At 34.4% G+C, this 18,981-nt stretch overlaps 2 protein-coding genes across 2 annotated transcripts in view; both read right to left on the bottom strand.

Moving 5' to 3' along the window:
- The window catches only part of LOC141291965 (arf-GAP with Rho-GAP domain, ANK repeat and PH domain-containing protein 1), a 49,853-nt gene extending 39,284 nt beyond the window's left edge, over positions 1 to 10,569 (bottom strand). The window contains exons 1-8 of the mRNA XM_073823954.1: positions 10,492 to 10,569; positions 8,021 to 8,115; positions 6,698 to 6,753; positions 3,617 to 3,863; positions 3,402 to 3,509; positions 2,269 to 2,376; positions 1,116 to 1,229; positions 232 to 345 (exon numbers count right to left, since the gene is read on the bottom strand). Of these exons, the coding sequence (XP_073680055.1) occupies positions 232 to 345; positions 1,116 to 1,229; positions 2,269 to 2,376; positions 3,402 to 3,509; positions 3,617 to 3,863; positions 6,698 to 6,753; positions 8,021 to 8,115 (842 nt within the window). The 5' untranslated portion in view covers positions 10,492 to 10,569. The remainder of the gene's footprint in view (positions 1 to 231; positions 346 to 1,115; positions 1,230 to 2,268; positions 2,377 to 3,401; positions 3,510 to 3,616; positions 3,864 to 6,697; positions 6,754 to 8,020; positions 8,116 to 10,491) is intronic.
- A 2,429-nt stretch (positions 10,570 to 12,998) lies between these two features.
- The window catches only part of oatx (organic anion transporter X), a 33,326-nt gene continuing 27,343 nt past the window's right edge, over positions 12,999 to 18,981 (bottom strand). Inside the window, exons 9-10 of the mRNA XM_073824563.1 lie at positions 14,792 to 14,998; positions 12,999 to 14,707 (exon numbers count right to left, since the gene is read on the bottom strand). Coding sequence (XP_073680664.1) covers positions 14,563 to 14,707; positions 14,792 to 14,998 — 352 coding nt within the window. The 3' untranslated portion in view covers positions 12,999 to 14,562. The remainder of the gene's footprint in view (positions 14,708 to 14,791; positions 14,999 to 18,981) is intronic.

Genomic DNA, 18,981 nt, shown 5'->3' on the forward strand with positions numbered 1-18,981 from the left:
CGAACAATTAACAATAAAAACAAAATTAAATAGAAAATAGAAAAATAGAGAAAAAAAAATTAAACCTTACGATTTTTAAATTTTAGTGTTCATTTGACTCGCCATTAGCCAAGGATTCAGAAGAAATTTGATTCTGTGCCTTACGGTTCAAAAGTTATTTTCATAAACATGAGTGAAACTATTTTAATCATATAATACATGATCACTTTCTGAGGTGAAATTATATTGTACCGTGGATTATTGTGTTTGTCAGGTTTGTTTTGAGGATCCTGTGATTTGGCAACTTGATGGATTTCCCCATTGGTGCAAATTTCTTTCTGAACATCAATCGCCTTTTCTGTGAAACTACAAGGATGAACATAAAAAGTAGGTTTTCAACATTAACCAAAATAGCAGACAGGAAGTTTGTCAATGTGTCAAGATACGTCAATGCCTTTAGAAAATATAGCATTTTTTGACTAAATTCAAAATGGCTGACATGGGAACATTTGATATCGTTCAACTTGGAATACCCCTCTGAATCTAACAAGACCAGTTTTGAGACTTTTAGCCAAGCCATTCAGTAGTTATAAGCAAAAATAGTATTTTGCGTATCTCCTGACCACTAGATGGCACTGCGACGAAACACTGCAGGTCTCCTCAGGTCATGCTTGTTGTAACACACACCAAGTTTGGTCTCAATACGCCAATACTACGTTACGGAGATATAGCCTCACATCCATCGTTGTGTGCTTTTCATAGAATTTGTTTGTGCGTTTTTCGAAAACGGTTTGTCTAATCAACTTGAATTCCATAATTTTTTTCCAGCATGGTCTGAAGATGATCTGAGCCAATTTTAGAGAAAATCAGACAAACCGTCGAAAACAAGTTTGAAAAAGTAGGCTTTATGAACTATTATAAATAGAAACAAATTAAATAGAAAATAGAATATATATCAAAACAATTAAACCTTACGATTTTTACATTTTAGTGTTCATTTGACTTGGCATGAGCCAAGGATTTAAAAAAAATTTGATTCTGTGCCTTACAGTTTAAAAGTTATTTGCATAAACATGAGTGAAACAATTTTAATCATATGAGACATGATCACTTTCTGAGGTGTAATTATATTGTACCATGGATTATTGGGTTTGTCAGGTTTGTTCTCAGGATCCTGTAATTTGGCAAATTGATGGATCTCTCCATTGGTGAAAATGTCTTTCTGAACATCAATCGCCTTTTCTGTGAAACTACAAGAAAGAACATAAAAACAGTATTTATCACTGTCGACCAGTAGGTGTTGCTGTTATGAGATCGATGAGGTGTGTTCTGTGTGAGGTGACAATGGCACACATAAAGTTTGGTGTCTTTATGTCAAAGCTTTGCAGAGATAAAGCCACAGTCATTTTGGCATCAAGCCTAAAATTTGTAGCGATGCTGTACGAAAACGGTTTCATTTATCAACCTGAAATCCATAACTTTTTGTCAGCACAGTGTGATAATTGATCTGACTCAATTTGGGTGAAAATCGCAGGAACGGTCTAGGATAAGTTCGAAAAAGTAGGTTTTCAACATAAATCTAAATAGCGGACAGGAAGTTTGCCAATGTGCCAAGATACGTCAATGCGTTCCTAAAATATTGCATTTTTTGACAAAATTCAAAATGGCTGACATGGGAACATTTGGTATCATTTACCTTGGAATTCCCCTCTGAATCTAACAAGACCAGTTTTGAGACTTTTAGCCCAGCCATTCAGCAGTTATAAGCAAAAATAGCAATTTTTTGTATCTCCTGACCACTAGGTGGCACTGCGACGAAACACTGCAGGTCTCCTCAAGTCATGCTTCTTATAACACACACCAAGTTTGGTCTCACTACGGCAAACCATTGCGGAGATAGAGCCTTAAGTCCATTTTGCATGCTTTTGGTAGAATTTGTTTGCACACTATTCGAGAACGGTTTGACTAATCAACTTGAATTCCATTACTCTTTTCCAGCATGGTCTACAGATGATCTGAGCCAATTTTGGAGAAAAGCAGACAAACCATCTAAGACAAGTTCGAAAAAGTAGGCTTTATGAACAATTAATAATAGAAACAAATTAAATAGAAAATGGAAAATAGAAATAAAATTAAACCTTACGATTTTTACATTTTACATTTTGGTGACTCGGCATGAAAAAAATTGATTCTGTGCCATACAGTTTAAAAGTTAATTGCATAAACATGAGTGAAACTATTTTAATCATATAACACATGATCACTTTCTGAAGTGTAATTAAATTGTACCATGGTTTATTGTCAGGTTGATTCTGAGAATCCTGTGATTTGGCAACTTGATGGATCTCTCCATTGGTGCAAATTTCTTTCTGAACATCAATCGCCTTTTCTGTGAAACTACAAGGAAGAACATAAAAACAGTATCTATCACTGTCGACCAGTAGGTGTTACTGTTATGAGATCGATTAGGTGTGTTTAGTGTGAGGTGACAAAGGCACATATAAAGTTTGGTGTCTTTATGTCAAAGCTTTGCAGAGATAAAGTCTCAGTCATTTTGGCATCAAGCCTAAAATTTGTAGCGATGCTGTACGAAAATGGTTTCATCTATCAACCTGAAATCCATAACTTTTTGTCAGAGTGTGATAATTGATTTGACTCAGTTTTGGTGAAAATCGCAGGAACGGTCTAGAACAAGTAAAAAAAAAGTAGGTTTTCAACATAAATCTAATTAGTGGAAAGGAAGTTTGTCAATGCGTCAAGATACGTCAATGCGTTCATAAAATATTGATTTTTTTTTTGACAAAATTTAAAAATGGCTGACATTCGAACATTTGGTATTGTTCAACTTGGAATGCCCCTCTGAAACCAACAAGACCAGTTTTGAGATTTTAGCCAAGCCATTCAGCAGTTATAAGCAAAATTATCAATTTTCCGTATCTCCTGACCATTAGGTGCCATTGCAATGAAACACTGCAGGTCTTCTTAGGTCATGCTTGTTATAACACACACCAAATTTGGTCTCAATACACCAAACCGTTGCGGAGATATAGTCTCACATCCATTTTTGCTTTTCGTAGACTTTGTGCGCTATTCGAGAACGGTTTGACTAATCAACATGAATTCCATTAAAATTTTTCCAACATGTTCTACAAATGATCTGAGCCAATTTTGGAGAAAATCAGACAAACCGTCTAGGACGAGTATCGAAAAGGTAGGCTTTATAAAAACAAGTTAAATAGAAAATAGAAAAAACTAAACCTACGATTTTTTATTTTGACGTTCATTTGACTCAGCCTGAGCCAAGGATTCAGAGGAAATTTGATTCTGTGCCTTACGATTCAAAAGTTATTTGCATAAACATGAGTGAAACTATTTTAAACATATGAAACATGATCACTTTCTGAGGTGTAATTATATTGTACCGTGGTTTATTGTCAGGTTGATTCTGAGGATCCTGTGATTTGGCAACTTGATGGATCTCTCCATTGGTGCAAATTTCTTTCTGAACATCAATCGCCTTTTCTGTGAAACTACAAGAAAGAACATAAAAACAGTAGTAACCAAAGTCTAATAATTTTGTCGAACAAGCATGCTAAATAAAATCACAGTTAAAAGGGAAATGGTACCAATGCGTTACCTTGCTTGGTCTGAATTGTGCTGATCATTACTGAGCAAGTCTGGAGTCACAGGACAATTGTCATAAAACACTGAATCAGCAGTTCTTTCTGCATCTGGAGATGAATTGGTATACATGGAGAGCGGTCTTGTCGATCGAAGTGTTTCATTGCAGTTGATTTTAACATCTTGAGGATCAGGGGGTGCAGAGATGGAACGCCGCTGTCTAATTAAATCATCCACAATGATCTCATGTTTGATTTCAGTTTCTAGTAAAAAAAAAAAGACAATCAGCTTTCATAAGGGTTTGTCTTTTTGTGGTTGTGAGCAGTAGATGTCTTTTTAAGACAAAGTGACAAACACCCAAACCATTATAAAAAGAACGGTTCACTAAAAACCATCATCTCACATATTAATGTCTTTCCAAAGCCAAATGCAGAAAAGTAAAAGTAAAAAAAGTAATATTGAGTAACTTTTACACATTTCAATGGTGTTTTATATAGTTATTGTGTATATATTCAATATATAAGCTACACTGCATGCAAAGAAGTGTGCTTAATTATACTGTATATGGGCTTGTAGTGTACTTCAAATCTTAAAAGTATATTTTAAAAAAAGTACTTTCAGATAATATAATATTAATGCATAACAGGTCACTTAGGTGTATGCAAAAAATAGTACATGTGGTCTTTAAATAATTGCAAAAGATTAAAAGATTAATTGTGTACTCATGAAGTCAAAAGGGAATCTAATAATGTGTCAATGTTGAAATGTTAGATAAAACGCAGTTGTGGTACTGGTTTTCTGTGTTTTTACATCTGTGTTACATTAAATAAATAAAACGTAATCTCCTTATTTCTTGCATTTTCATTATTGTTCTGTAACTCTTCAATACATGGGCTGAAATAAAATTGAAAAATAATATTTCATAAAAACCTTTAATATTGCGAAAGAAGGTAACACCAGTGGAAAAAAATGGTACATGTGGTCTTTGAATAATTGCGCAAAAAAAGATAATTAAAAAAAGCTGTCAATTTTATGTATTCATGAACTCAAAAGGGAATCTAATAATGTGGTTTAAGTGTTAGAAAAAATAAATTAATTTTAAGACATCTTGCCAAAGAAGTGGACATTTCTGTAGAATGACCCAAATGCTCTTTTTAAAATACGCTAAAGTGTACTTACTTTTAAGCAATGCCAAGAATACATTATTAGTATCTAATGCAAGGACAAAATTCTTTAATATTCACACATTATATTAAAACTTTGTCTTGAATTTGTTCAGTTGCCATGTTGGGTCACAAGCCTAGTAAAATGCAACTTGAAGCACAATAATGAACACTGACTTTAATAGTAATATTGACAACTTTTACACACTTCAATGATGTTTTATATATGTATTGTGTATATATTCAATATATAAGCTCGATAGCATCTGGTCAACTACACTGCATGCAAAGAAATGCGCTTAATATATTTAAAAAGTACTTTCATATAATATACTATTAACACATAACGGGTCACTTTGGTGTATATAAAGACATTTTCAGAACTATTTCTTGATAATAATACAATTTTAAAAACTATTCTCTTGAATAATGTCAAATTAAAATTTTTTACAAGTACAGTTTAATAATTTTGTATAATCTTTTGTCATGCTCTAAAGACGCACACTTATTTTGATGTGTTGACTAACATTTTAAAGCACTTGCACATGAGTATAATTTTTTAAAGTATATGATTTCTGTACTAAATGGGTCATTCTAAGGAATTGTCAATTTTCCTGTCCCTAATCTAAACAAAAAATACATATACATAAATATTTGAACAAGTACACCTTCTTGAGCCATTAATGTGGCAATAATTGTTTTTTAATTATCATGAAGAATTCCAAACACCACAAAACTGCTCGTCCCCACAGCCATGTGTTGTACAGAGGGAAATTGCTTTATTTTGAGGTCAAAAACAAAGATTTTTTTTAACTAAGCTGTCAATTACATGTACTCATGAAGTCAAAAGGGGATCTAATAATGTGGTCTAAGCTTAAATGTCAAAAGACATCTTGCCATACCAAAATTGGACATTTCTGTAGAATGACCCAAATACTATTTTTAAAAATATGCTAAAGTGTACTTGTTTTTTCAGGTAACCAAATGATGACGACACTTATATTTGTGGCTGAACGTTTCCTTTACGTGATTTAGCATACATCATAAACACAGTAAAGGCTGTTTAGCCTGACTTTTTTTATATACATAATGCAAGTGACCATATGCAAGTGAAAGGAAGAAAATGCTAAAAAAAAAAATGTAACTAAAATACCGTTTTACACTTGCAAACCTTATAATTGCAAACTTTTAAGCAAGCTAAAGAATACAGTATCAGTGTCTGATGCATGGACAAAATTCTTTTGAATTCACACATTACAATAAAAATACTCTTGAATTCCTTTACATCATTGTGGATGAAAATATAATGAAATATGTTTAAAACTTTAGCATGGACATTTCAGACAGTTAAAAACATGTTTGATTTAACCATTTTGATTACTCAGATAAAAGGTGCACAATGTGGCCATTCGATTTAAAACTAAAATTACACCATGAGCATTTTTATTCACATTTTATGCGCTCCACAAATGACAAATTCTATCTGAGAGTGGCAAAAATGGTCTTGCTTTAGCTTGGATTTACTTACTCAAATAACAATGTAGTAAACTAATGCTCAATAAAAAGCCACTACCTATTATTTCTCCTATTAAACATATTCTCTATTTCATATTCATTGCATTTAATTTTTGTTGTTCAACTTGGATATTGTGGTTCATCTGTGTAAAAGTAGACGTTAATATGTTTCTCATTTCAAACTTTTATAAGGATACAAAAAATGGAAATATTCTAAAAGGGGTGGTCACTTTCTGTACAAACTTTAAATATTATATTATTACATTTCCAATATAAAAGAGAAAAAATACACTTAGGTACACTGCATTCTGGGATAACATGGAGGAAAACAGATGCTAGGATACATTTCTTACTGATATATATAAACAACATTTTTGCAAAAAAAAAAAAAAAAAAAAAAAAAACCATAATAAAAATACCTTCAGATTTCGTTTGTGTATCAGCCGTAACATCTGGACAAGTCAACTGACCATTTCTGTAAAATATTTGAGTATAGTAAGTGTTTTGAGTTTCCCAAAATAAAAAACAACTAAGTAAATCCTGTTAAAAAATCTAAATCCTTTGTTCCTTTAAATGTCTTTCTTTATTCTAGACTGTAAAAAAACAAACACACAATTTGTTGAATAAACTCAAATTTTACGTTCAATCAGCTTAAATAAGTTTAGTAATTAAGTTCAATCAGCTTAAATAAGTTTAGTAATTAAGTTCAATCAGCTTAAATAAGTTTAGTAATTAAGTTCAATCAGAAAAATTAAATGTAAATTTAAAAGCTGCACTGTAAAAAAACAACACAATTTGTGGAGTCAACTTAAAATTATTTGTTACCCTGCTGCCTTCAAATTTTAAGTTAAATAAGCTTAAATACGTTTAGTCAAGTTGAAATGTTAAGTTGTATTAAGAGACAACTTAGATATTTGAGTTGACTTAACAATTTTTTTTAATTTAAAAGCTGCACTGTAAAAAAACAACAAGAACAACACAATTTGTTGAGTCAACTTAAAATTATTTGTTACCCTGCTGCCTTCAAATTAAGTTAAATCAGCTTAAATAAGTTTAGTCAAGTTGAAATGTTAAGTAGTATTAAGAGATAACTTAGATATTTGAGTTGACATAACAAAAAACTTTTAATTTAAAAGATGCACTGTAAAAAAACAACAATTTGTTGAGTCAACTTAAAATTATTTGTTACCATGCTGCCTTCAAATTTTAAGTTAAATCAGCTTAAATAAGTTTAGTCAAGTTGAAATGTTAAGTTGTATTAAGAGACAAATTTTATATATTTGAGTTGACTTAACAAATTTTTTTATTTAAATTTAAATGCTGCACTGTAAAAAACAACAATTTGTTGACTCAACTTAAAATAATTTGCTATCCTACTGCCTTCAAATTTGAAGTTCAATCAGCTTAGATAACTTTAGTCAAGTTGAAATGTTAATTTGTATTAAGAGACAACTTAGATATTTGAGTTGATTCTATTTAAAATGATTAAGGCAGCCAGGTAACTTACCCACACTATAAAAAAATATTTGTTGAGTCAACTTAAAATAATTTGGTACCTGGCTGCCTTACAAATTTAAGTTTAGTCAACTCAAAAAAGATTAGTCAACTTTTTTTGTTTAACATTTTAAGGCAGCCAGGTAACAAATTATGGTACGTTGACTCAACAAAGAGTTTTTTTTACAGTGTATCAAAGAAGGTATCTTGTTTTGTGATTTATTCAATTAACAGCTGAACATGCTCACCTTTCACTAGATACCAGCTGTCCTACACCTGCTAGTAAATATCTTGATCGTGGCTTTGGCACAGGTATGATATCAGGAGGATCAGACAGAGACATCTGCAGCAAATAAGTGTAATGCATGAGTTGTGTAACTATGTCAGAAACGCCAAGAATGGAAACATCAAGATTAACAAGAATGCACTTCCATTGACATGCATGGAAACATGACGTATCTAGCTGAGAATTATTTCCACTCATCGACACAACGTGACATATTAGGTCAAAAGGGAAAAACCATCCAGGTACATTCATTTAAAATGCATGCATAGCCTAACCCTTCGGCAGCAATTTAGATGAGATGAGACATCATTAGTAATACACAATTTATAGGTTACTTCACAGAAGCTTGAAGAGTGCTTGAAGGTGAATATGATACACTCTTAAAAATTAAGGAGCTTCACGATGCCATTTTTTGTCCATAATGATTCCATAAAGAACCTTTAACATCTTTAGAACCTTTCTGTTTCACAAAAGGTTTTTAGTGGCAAAAGAAGGTTCTCTACACTGCAAAAAATGCTTTTCTTGTCTTTCAGCCAAAACAGCTAAAAATTCTTAAATCAAGAAGGATTTTCTAGTCGAGTAAAAATGATTTGTCTTGTTTTCAGTCATAACTAAGTGAGTTTTTGCTTAGAACAAGCAAAATAATCTGCCAATGGGGTAAGCAAAAAAATCTAATTTCAAACAGAAAACAAGATTATTTGTCTTACCCCATTGGCAGATTATTTTGCTTGTTTCAAGCTAAAATGCTTCACTTCATTTTGACTTGTTTTTTCAGAAAACAAGACAATTTTTACTCGTCTAGAAAATCCTTCTTGATTTAAGAAATTTTAGATATTTTGGCTGGAAACGAAACCAAAAATATCTAAGAAAGAAAATTGTTTTGCAGTGTATTTATTTGGATTTATGATAAATATAGTATAACATAACATAACATAACTTCCTTCAGTTTGTTCGATCTCAAGTAAGTCTTCTGACAAACTCCAGTTAAGGTAGATAATATTGTTCTTAGTAAGATTTATTTATGAATTGTGAATTATCAAGGGGCATTGTTTAGCATTTCATATTTAGTGATTATGTGTGGCAAATATCGAATATTCCCACTTATTTAATTTTTACATTGTTATAACTTGGAATTTAAAATCATGTAACTGTTTATTATAGTAATGTGATGTAATTAAATGTATTTATAGGCTTTGTATTCCACCAGAATTGTGGAAAATTACACCTTAAGGGCAGACACTGCAGGCAAAAACACTGTTTTTTCATGCACCTGCCCAGATTTTGGGCCTTTTGGTGTTTCATAAAGTGTTTTTATCAGACTAGTGCAAAGTAAACATATAAAAGACACTGTTAAGTGTTTGTTTTATAGCACTTTATCTATTTGTGTCATTATTTTCAAAGGCTGTTTCCTCAAAATTATTATTTTCTCCTACACTGAGCCATAAATCTATACTTCAGTCCTGTTTATATCCTGAAGGTTTTAACAGAGGGAATTTTTCATATATAATTTGCTTGATTTTATATAACATTTTAAATATTTAAAAAAAATTGTTTTCTGTCTGTTCCAAGTTTTTTTTCCTAACCATAGAGTGACAAAATGAGATCCCAAAATCCCCTCTGTAAAATCGACTTTTTTCAGTGTTTAGATTTGTGTACTGGAAATGTATGAAAATTAGCACATATTTCATTAAATAATGCCTTATTTGCATATTTCAGCCTAACATTTTAGAAAACTTGTAATACAAAAATATTTGCAATGATCAATGTAATCAGTCCACTGTTTTGTTTTTACCCTATTCACCTGTAGTGTCTCGCCTTAATAAAAAAATACGAATTAAATATAGCTGCAAGCAACATTTATCGAGGTAGAATCACAAATCGTTAATTTAGTCTTTAAGTTCATACCGTAAATGTATCATTTTAAAGTGAAACTTGTTGGAAATTATTATAGCGCCCCCTTTTGTTTAAATAACATACAAACTTCCTCGTATATAAGAGTATGAATTTAGCAATCTGACGATATAAACACTTGTTTATACGACACATGATTTACCAAATATAACCCAAAAGCATTTTATTTTTAATTATGGCCACCAAAATAGTCTAACTAATGTGGATCTTTCCAGGTTTGTTTACGGTTTGGTCTTCACCTGTCCTCCTTCTCCTACCACTACTATTATTAGTAGCCTACTTGATTAATATTACCTCTAAAATCTGTTCTGATACAATAAGGAATCCTAATAATCCATTAAAAAACAACAATATATAGCTGGCAATAATAATAGGCTATTGTAGATTTAGCTATTGACTCAGAAGCTAATGTTAACATGTTTGTATTTGTTTTCATTCAGAGTATGAAAAACAGACAGCCTAATAAAATAAAATATCGACTAATATAAATAGCTTATCCATATCTGAGATTGTGTGGCTTACCTTTGTGATGTTCTTCTTAACGATTGAAGACGTAAGGAACGATTTTGTGGCTCGAGTCTTACCGGTTTCTCCACTCGCGCGAGCTTATGGGTTGGGTTAAGAACAGGTGAACTTAAACCTACTAGACAAGACCTGAATGACACATAACGCCATATCCTACCGGTAAACTGAAGGATGAACAGCTGGTATTGACATTTAAAGAGCCCTTGAAGGAGAAAGTGTGTTTTGACTTTTAGTCTAATAGCTGTAAAATCCTATTATACTATAGTGGAGTATAACAATTGGGTTGAGAACAAACAAACAAATAAAAAATTTTTTTTTTTTTACTTCCTCACAATTGCTGCTAGTTGCGATTTAAAGTTATTTTGAGATCTATAATTTACAGTGTACGCAAGTTACGTAATAATAATATTACTTTTTACAAGTAACTAGTAAAGTAACGCATTACTTTTACAAGAGTTACTTTTTCAAATATAAGTAAGGCCAGTTACTTTTCCCTCCTCATTTATTGATTAAAAGCTCTCCTGTCCCCATGTTGAAAGAAATTGGAAGATGTTACTTTAGTTCTAGAATAAATGTGAACATGCATTAATTCATCTCACTCACTAAAAAAAAAACAGATACAGTGTTCTTCAAAATCAATAAAAACATTGAAATTCAACGCAAACCTGCAATAATTAAATATGTTACATAATAAAAATATCCTTTATGTATTTAATCCCATTTTATTAACTGATGTCTTTGCTGCCAACCTTCGATGATCCAATTCATCCATACTAATAAGCAAAAATTACTCAAGATAATCTAACATTTGTTTTCCTTTTTTTATTGCTAAAGAGTTGACATTTTTTTCTGCCATCTACTGTACAAACGTCAATTTACTTTTCTCTAAGTCTGAGGCTTTTGGTGTGAAAAGGCTTTTACATTTGCCAAAAAATGAGAACTTTTTATATTAAAAACAAACAAGCAAGCCCTGCCCAGATTTAAAAAGTAACGCAAAAGTAACGTAACGCATTACGTTACGTAACTCTTATTAGTTTTTTAGAGAGTAACTCAATATTGTAATAATGCATTATTTTTAAAAGTAATTTTCCCCAACACTGATTTATCCAAAAGCCGTAAATTCTTGTCAAGGGCAAAGAGTGCCCTTAGAAAAATGAAGTTTGTTCAAGTGTGCTATTATTATACTTCTTTTAAACTAAAACTAGGAAAGTATACTTTCATATACTTTTATATACATTATTATATATTTTATATACTTAATATATTTTTATGTAGGCCTACTTCTCAAAAATATATTTAAAATGACATTTAAGTATACTTAGCTTAGTATACTTCTAAGTCCAAGTATATTTGAGCTCTACTTGTGCTCTGAGAATCCGTGTTTTTATTGTTACACACTATTGCACTCTTGTCTCTTTAGTACAGAATTTCCCAAACACAAATAAAGAAGAAACCGAAACTACAGATGCTTCCACATGTAATCTAACACAATCGTCAGACATAAAACAGCATCAAAACCATAGATATGGAAAACTGTGTAACGTTATGGAATAAAATGTCCACTCATGAAGAGGAAATAATGACTGTCCTTGATGATAATAACATTTTGATTATCATGAATAGTCTTTAATTTTAGCTTTTTGTTCAAAATGTTTATTTGTTTCTGTATTATTTTTTAAAACTTACCCACATTCAAGTGTTTATAAAAAAGAATGCATGAAGCTAGAATAAAATGTTTTTGTTTACAAGCAGATCCCCTGTTCTTTCTTTTGATGTTTTGTATGTTCAGATATTCATATAACAAAATATATACAAATTAATAGTAGTATACTTAAAGTATGATGTAAAGTTCACTTAAAGAAAACTTACGAGTATACTTGCAACAAAAACTACTAAACTAGTAGTTTACTGAGACTATACTTCAAAGTGTACTAAAAATGCATAAATATTTAATTAGTAAAATATTAGTAGTATTTAGTATACTTGCAGTACAAACTGAAAACATAGATGTAAACTAGTTGTGTACTCAGTTTACTGCTGTTATACTTAAAGTATACTTTTATATACTAGAAAGTGGGCCAATTTAGTCCCAAGGAGTATTGAAATGGTATACGCTTAGTAGTAAACTACTAGTACACTGATATTTGTATACTTACTAAAGTATACTTAAAAATATAATTTAACTTTACTTGAAGTATACTTCTTTTTGGTAAGGGTGGTGCTGTTAACACTTAAAACATTATCAGATAATTGTTATTTTATCAACCCTCATAGCTCTCTTTCAAGGATTTTCCAACTTTATTTCCAGAAAAACAACCACCACCATTCACCATTTCAATAGTCACTTTCACTGTTGTGTCGTTTAAACTGTCCCATTTCAAAAACGTCCCTTATTTGGAAAAAAGCTTCTGCTAAATGAATGACTGTAAATGTAAATATGATAATTTATCAGTCATTTCAATAGTCACTTTCAGTCAGTTTAAACCGTCCCATTCTGTGCAAGTTTTGTGGGTCCAGTAAAAGTAAATAGGGAAAGCAGGCCTAGTGTTTTGTAGTGTGGCCATTTTAATTTATAGTTGTAGAATGTTTTAATTACAATGTGTATAATGTTGATTTTCTACTATTTAAAGTGAAGACGCAGCTCAAAATAAAGTGTTTTGAGCATCTAAGTTCACAAAAAACACTTTGGTGCTCTGAGTTTGCCATTCTTGTGGAGTTTTTTGACAATCTGAAATCGTTTTAGTCACCATATTTTGATAAATACACTCTCTGGCTTAAATGTGACAATGCATTATCATTCTGCATCAGTCAGTTTTATACTTCATATTATTAATAATAGGATGTGTTAAAGAAAACTGCTTATTAATGTTACTTTAAAATTCAGGCACAACACATATACATTAAAGATAAATTAGTTTTTAAGGTTCTGAATGTTTAATAAGTGTATAATCTATACAATATGGTTTATTATAATTTTATCTAATGCATTTGATATAATGAACTAACAATAAACAATATTTTTAAACAGTTAAATTCTATGTTTAATAATACATTAGAACATAAAGTCATTCTAGTTATAATAATGAGCATGAATTAATAATGAACAATGGTAGAAATTAACACTTAACTACATATTAAATGCTGTATAGAATTGTTAATAATATTAGGTTCAAAACACCTAATGCTTAGCTATTGTTAATGAACTGAACCTTATTGTAAAAACTTACATTTAGCTAACAAAAGTTAACAAAAAAGTTACATTTTTACATCGTTACATTTCAGATACAATAAAAACGGTTAGAACAACATCAAAAATACAATAAAATCAAATCATTCTATTTTTAAGCTTTATATTATTAAGTGTCTGCAGAACTTTCCTTACTGGCATTTTAAATAATCGTGAATATATTATTATGATAGCATGATATACTGTATAATAACACTAAGAACTTCTAATGCTGTGCGTTGAAACATTTGAAGGAGATCAATCCCTGCAATCATGCATTTAATTAAACTTCTCCTGACTAGTGATTTTTCAACAACTTCATAAAAGAAGAAAAATTCAAGATTATCAGGTGAATAACGACTTACATTTTAGTCTGTTTCTGTGTCATATAGACACATAAATCTCCTGAAAATGTGCTCACCATGAGTTTGTTTTTTTATCAGATTTGTAGAAATACAGCATTCCATCAATTACCAATTGATTCTCTGCAGTGAATGGGTGCCGTCAGAATGAGAGTCCAAACTGCTGATAAAAACATCATAATAATTCTCACAAGTAATCCACATTATTCCAGTCCAGTCCATTAGTAAGCATCTGGTGAGACTATAACAGCCAAAATCCAAAAATATGAACAATTTACAAGCCAAAACAGTCTCTCATTGTGACGGCACCCATTCATTTTAGAGGATCCATTGCTGAGCAAGTGATCTAATGCTACATTTCTCCAAACCTGTTCCCATGAAGAACCTGCTCCCTCCTCCGTTGTCCAGGTTTGTTGGTCTAAACTGAGAGGGCAAGCATTCATAACAGTCTTGAATGTTTGTCTCAGGTTGTGATAAGTATTACTTTGAGTGAACTGGAGTCTCTGACAGTGGACAAAGCCCAGATGAATTGTTCTCTTCACATGTTTCTCCACCCTGTTTAAAGTCCTGAAAAGCCATCGACTCACTCTGCGCATGTTCTTTAAGACTTTGACTTTTCTTTTCCCTGTATGAGTGAAATGCACAAAAGAGTGAGAAAAACAGAAAGCTAATCAAGGTGATTTATCATGGAACAGCTCTGAGACTTTACCCTTTGACCTCTACATCCTCAATGGTATCAGGCAGTGGAATGTTGAGGGTTTCTGGAAGCAAAAAGGCTATGAAACCGGCGACCACAGCGGATCCTCCGTATACAATGCTAGGCAGAGACGGCAGGATCTCATCCAAGATCAGGACTGCAGGAGCGGCCATGGAGCCGATTCTGGACATCGTGGAGACAAAGCCAAAGCCGGTCTGTCTGTGGATCAAACATAAAATAAGGTCAAATTTATGTAAAAGTGAGCATTGCATATTTACTCTGGAGATGCAAAGAACAGTATAATGGATGGTGATGGTAATTCTGAAAACATATTGTATTTGTTAGAATGGTCACGGATCAGCCACCTCCACATAAATCATGCAGACCAAACCATAAGTCGTAGAGACTTGAAACTTGGAGGGATGGTAGTACTCACAAGGCCTACAATGTGACCAAGGCTCGCCCCAATCGGACTGACGGGGGCGCTACAGTGATCAAAAGTACACAATCGCTCATAACATCTCTTATGTCTTTGGAATCCTTTGCTCATGGTGGATGAAATGCACTCCAGATTTTTTGATAAACCTACTGTTGCTAACTAGTCCTACTTTTTTTGCCCAATCGGATCAAGGGGTGGGAATCTTCAGGCACTTCACGATCCGATCAGATTACGATTTTAGGAGTCACGATCCAATTCCAAAACGATTCTTGATCTACACCCCATAAAAATGGCTGCACAAGCATTTGTCCTTTCAACATGAAAATTGGTGTGCACAGTCCTGATCCTAAGTGCCACAGTTGTCTATTTGGACATTTGTGTATCTCAAAACACATGGCCGCCATTGGCCGACAAAGTTTGAGCACCAGGTTAATAGAGGCAGCTCAGAATGAAACTTGGTGGACCTGTTTGACTCACAGCCCCAAAGAGCCACAGAGAGAAATTTAAAAAAAATCAGCCAATGATGGGCGATACTGCGTTTTTCAAGGGCGTAAATGATTGTACATTGCATGGTTTTCACACATACAAGTGATTTTCATATCACACAATAGAACTCCTCTAGAACTACTGCTGTCAATCAAATTGTTTGTTAAATGATTGAGAAGATGTGAAAAATTTACTTTTGCAAACTAGTCCTAGGTTTTTCACACGCTCAGAACCAAACCAGTGCAGAAAGATTCTCTAGAGAGCAAATATTAATAATTGCCAAAAAAAGTCTAACTTTCAAATCACCATTGCAAAAGGATGCCACAATGTCCGAAAGGGGCAGGGCCACTTTTAGTAAAACTCCTGAATGGAATGAGATATCTTTGCAAAAACTGCTGAGCTTGGCCACTTGGTGGTGCTATTAGATTTTAAAAAATGGCTATAACTGCACAAGCATTTGTCCTTTTAACATGGAAATTGGTGTGCACAGTCTTGGTCCAAAGTGCCGCAACTGTATATTTGGATATTTGCGTAGAAAGATTCTCTGGAGAGCAAGTATCAATAATTATATAAAAAAGTCTAGCTTTCAACTCACCATCGTAAAAGGATGCCAAAGCTTTTGAAAGGGGCAGGCCCACTTATATATATTCACCAAACTCAGAACACTTATGTAAGAGCTCAATCTGAGGTCGCAGGACAAAAACTGTGAAGCTTGGCCACTTGGTGGCGCTATTAGATGGGGAAAAACATAAAAATGGCTGTAACTGCACAAACATTTGTCCTTTCAACATGAAAATTGGTGTGCACAGTCCTGATCCTAAGTGCCACAGTTGTCTGTTTGGACATTTGTGTATCTCAAAATACATTGCCGCCATTGGCCAATGAAGTTTGAGCATGGCCCCAAAGGTCTGAGAGAAATGTGAAAGAATCAGCCAATGGGGGTACTGCATTTTTCAAGGGAGTAAACAATTGTACACTGCGTGGTTTTCACACATACACATGATGTTTGTATCATACAATAGAACTCCTCATTCCAGACAACTTTGCCTCTAGAACCACTGCTGTCAATCAAATCGTTTGTTAAATGATTGAGAAGGTTTTTTTGCTCAGTCTGGAAAAAACACTGCAGTACAATTATTGTCTAGACTCTCTAGGTCAATAATTTTCACAAAAAATGTTGAAATGGACCCTTTGGGAGGCCATAACAGGATCATTTAGAAAAGGGGTCTGTTCAAATTTACCCCAAATGCTATAAAGCCTAAAGAGAAATGCCCTGTACAGTATACCATAGTGCGTGCCAACTATTTTGAATTAATGAAAGCATACTGTTTAAACCTCTTGAACCATTCAAATGTCATAACCATCCCCACTGCAAAAAAATATGCCTTTCTTACTTTTTAATTGTCTTGTTTCCAGCCAAAATATCTAAAAATTCTGAAATCACCAAGGATTTTTTAAACGAGTAAAAATTATTGTCTTGTTTAAAAAAAAACCCAAGTAAAAATTAAGTGCATTTTTGCTTGAAACAAGCAAAATAATCTGCCAATGGGGTAAGAAAAATAATCTTGTTTTCTGTTTGAAATAAGATTTTTTTGCTTATGTCACGACCACACACAAAGGGAGAAGGTGAGTATCTTTCAAGGTATTTATTAACAAACGTGCACAGTTCAACACACGTGCAATCAGGTGAGTAAAGGTCTCTGTGGTCTAATCTTCAAACAAACACAACAGGTGAGTTCAAGTTCATAAGGATCATAGCGTTAGCAATAGTCACTTCCCTCTAACACGATTCACGTGTTTCACAGGAGAACATCAGAGCAATCCACGAGGAGCACAGGAGAACATCGGAAGAATCCACGAGGAGCACAGGAGAGATAACAGGAGGGGGAGAAGATCCACAGAGAAGCATCCATGCAACTTCGATACCAGCCGGTGAGTGAGTGGCAGAGGTAGGTATATAAAGGGTGTGGTGATTGCTGGTGCAGGTGACGGTGATTAGTATTCTGGTGATGGTTCACGGGTGTGCTGTGGTGGTGATTGGCTGGTTGGTGGAGGATCGTGGTGATTGGGGCTGAGGGAACGTGCAGAGGGTGTGACATCACCCCCTCCTCCACGGGTGACTCCTGGCACCCAAGAACGGCGACGGGGACGACCACGACCTCTGGGAGCTGGGCGTTCGGGATGTTGGCGGTGGAATTCCTCGAGGAGAGTCGGGTCCAGGATGTCGTCACGGGGTATCCACGATCTCTCCTCGGGTCCGAACCCCTCCCAGTCCACTAGGTACTGGAGCTGGCCGTTCCGCCGCCGGGAGTCTAGGATTTCTTGGACTTGGTAGATGTTATCTCCAAGGATCTCTGGCGGGTCGGGAGGAGGAGGTGACTCCGATTCTGTGGAGGAAGGGAACAGGGGTTCAGTGTGGCGTTTGAGTAGGGAAACGTGAAACGAGGGGGCGATTCTGTAATGTGGAGGTAGGTTTAGACGGTAGGTGACAGGGTTGATCTGTGAGTGCACGGTGAAGGGCCCTATGTAGCGGGGACTCAGCTTCCTACTGGGCAGCCGGAGGCGTATGTCTCGAGTGGACAACCATACCTGGTCCCCGGGGAGGTAAACTGGGTTGGGTAACCTACGGCGGTTGGCATGTTCCGTATGCCTCCGTACTGCCCGCTGGAGATGGACGTGCGCTGAGTCCCACACCCTCTCGCTCTCTCGGAACCAGTGATCTACCGCGGGCACCTCGGAGGACTCTCCAGTCCATGGAAACAGAGCTGGTTGATAACCTAGAATACATTGGAATGGGGTTAGACCAGTAGAGGTTTGACGGAGGGAATTTTGCGCATACTCAGCCCACGGTAGATACTGGCTCCAGGTGTTTTGATGTTGGGAACAGTACGTCCGAAGGTAGCGGGAGATTTCCTGAATTTTCCGTTCGGTCTGCCCGTTCGTCTGAGGGTGATATCCGGATGACAGGCTGACTGTGGTACCCAGAAGTTGGAAGAAGGCCCGCCAGACCCTGGAAATGAATTGGGGTCCCCGATCGGACACGATGTCTTCTGGGAGTCCGAAGTTTCGGAATACATTGTGGAACAGTGCCTCTGCGGTTTCTAGTGCTGTGGGGAGACCTTTGAGAGGTATTAATTTGCAAGCTTTCGAGAATCGATCGACTACCACTAAAATTGTGGTGTAACCCTGAGAGGGGGGCAGGTCTGTGGCGAAGTCAATGCCCAAGTGTGTCCAGGGTCGGCGGGGAATAGGTAACGGTTGTAATTTACCTTCGGGT

The sequence above is a fragment of the Garra rufa genome, chromosome 19 (genome assembly GCF_049309525.1).
Source record: "Garra rufa chromosome 19, GarRuf1.0, whole genome shotgun sequence".
Lineage (NCBI taxonomy): Eukaryota > Metazoa > Chordata > Actinopteri > Cypriniformes > Cyprinidae > Garra > Garra rufa.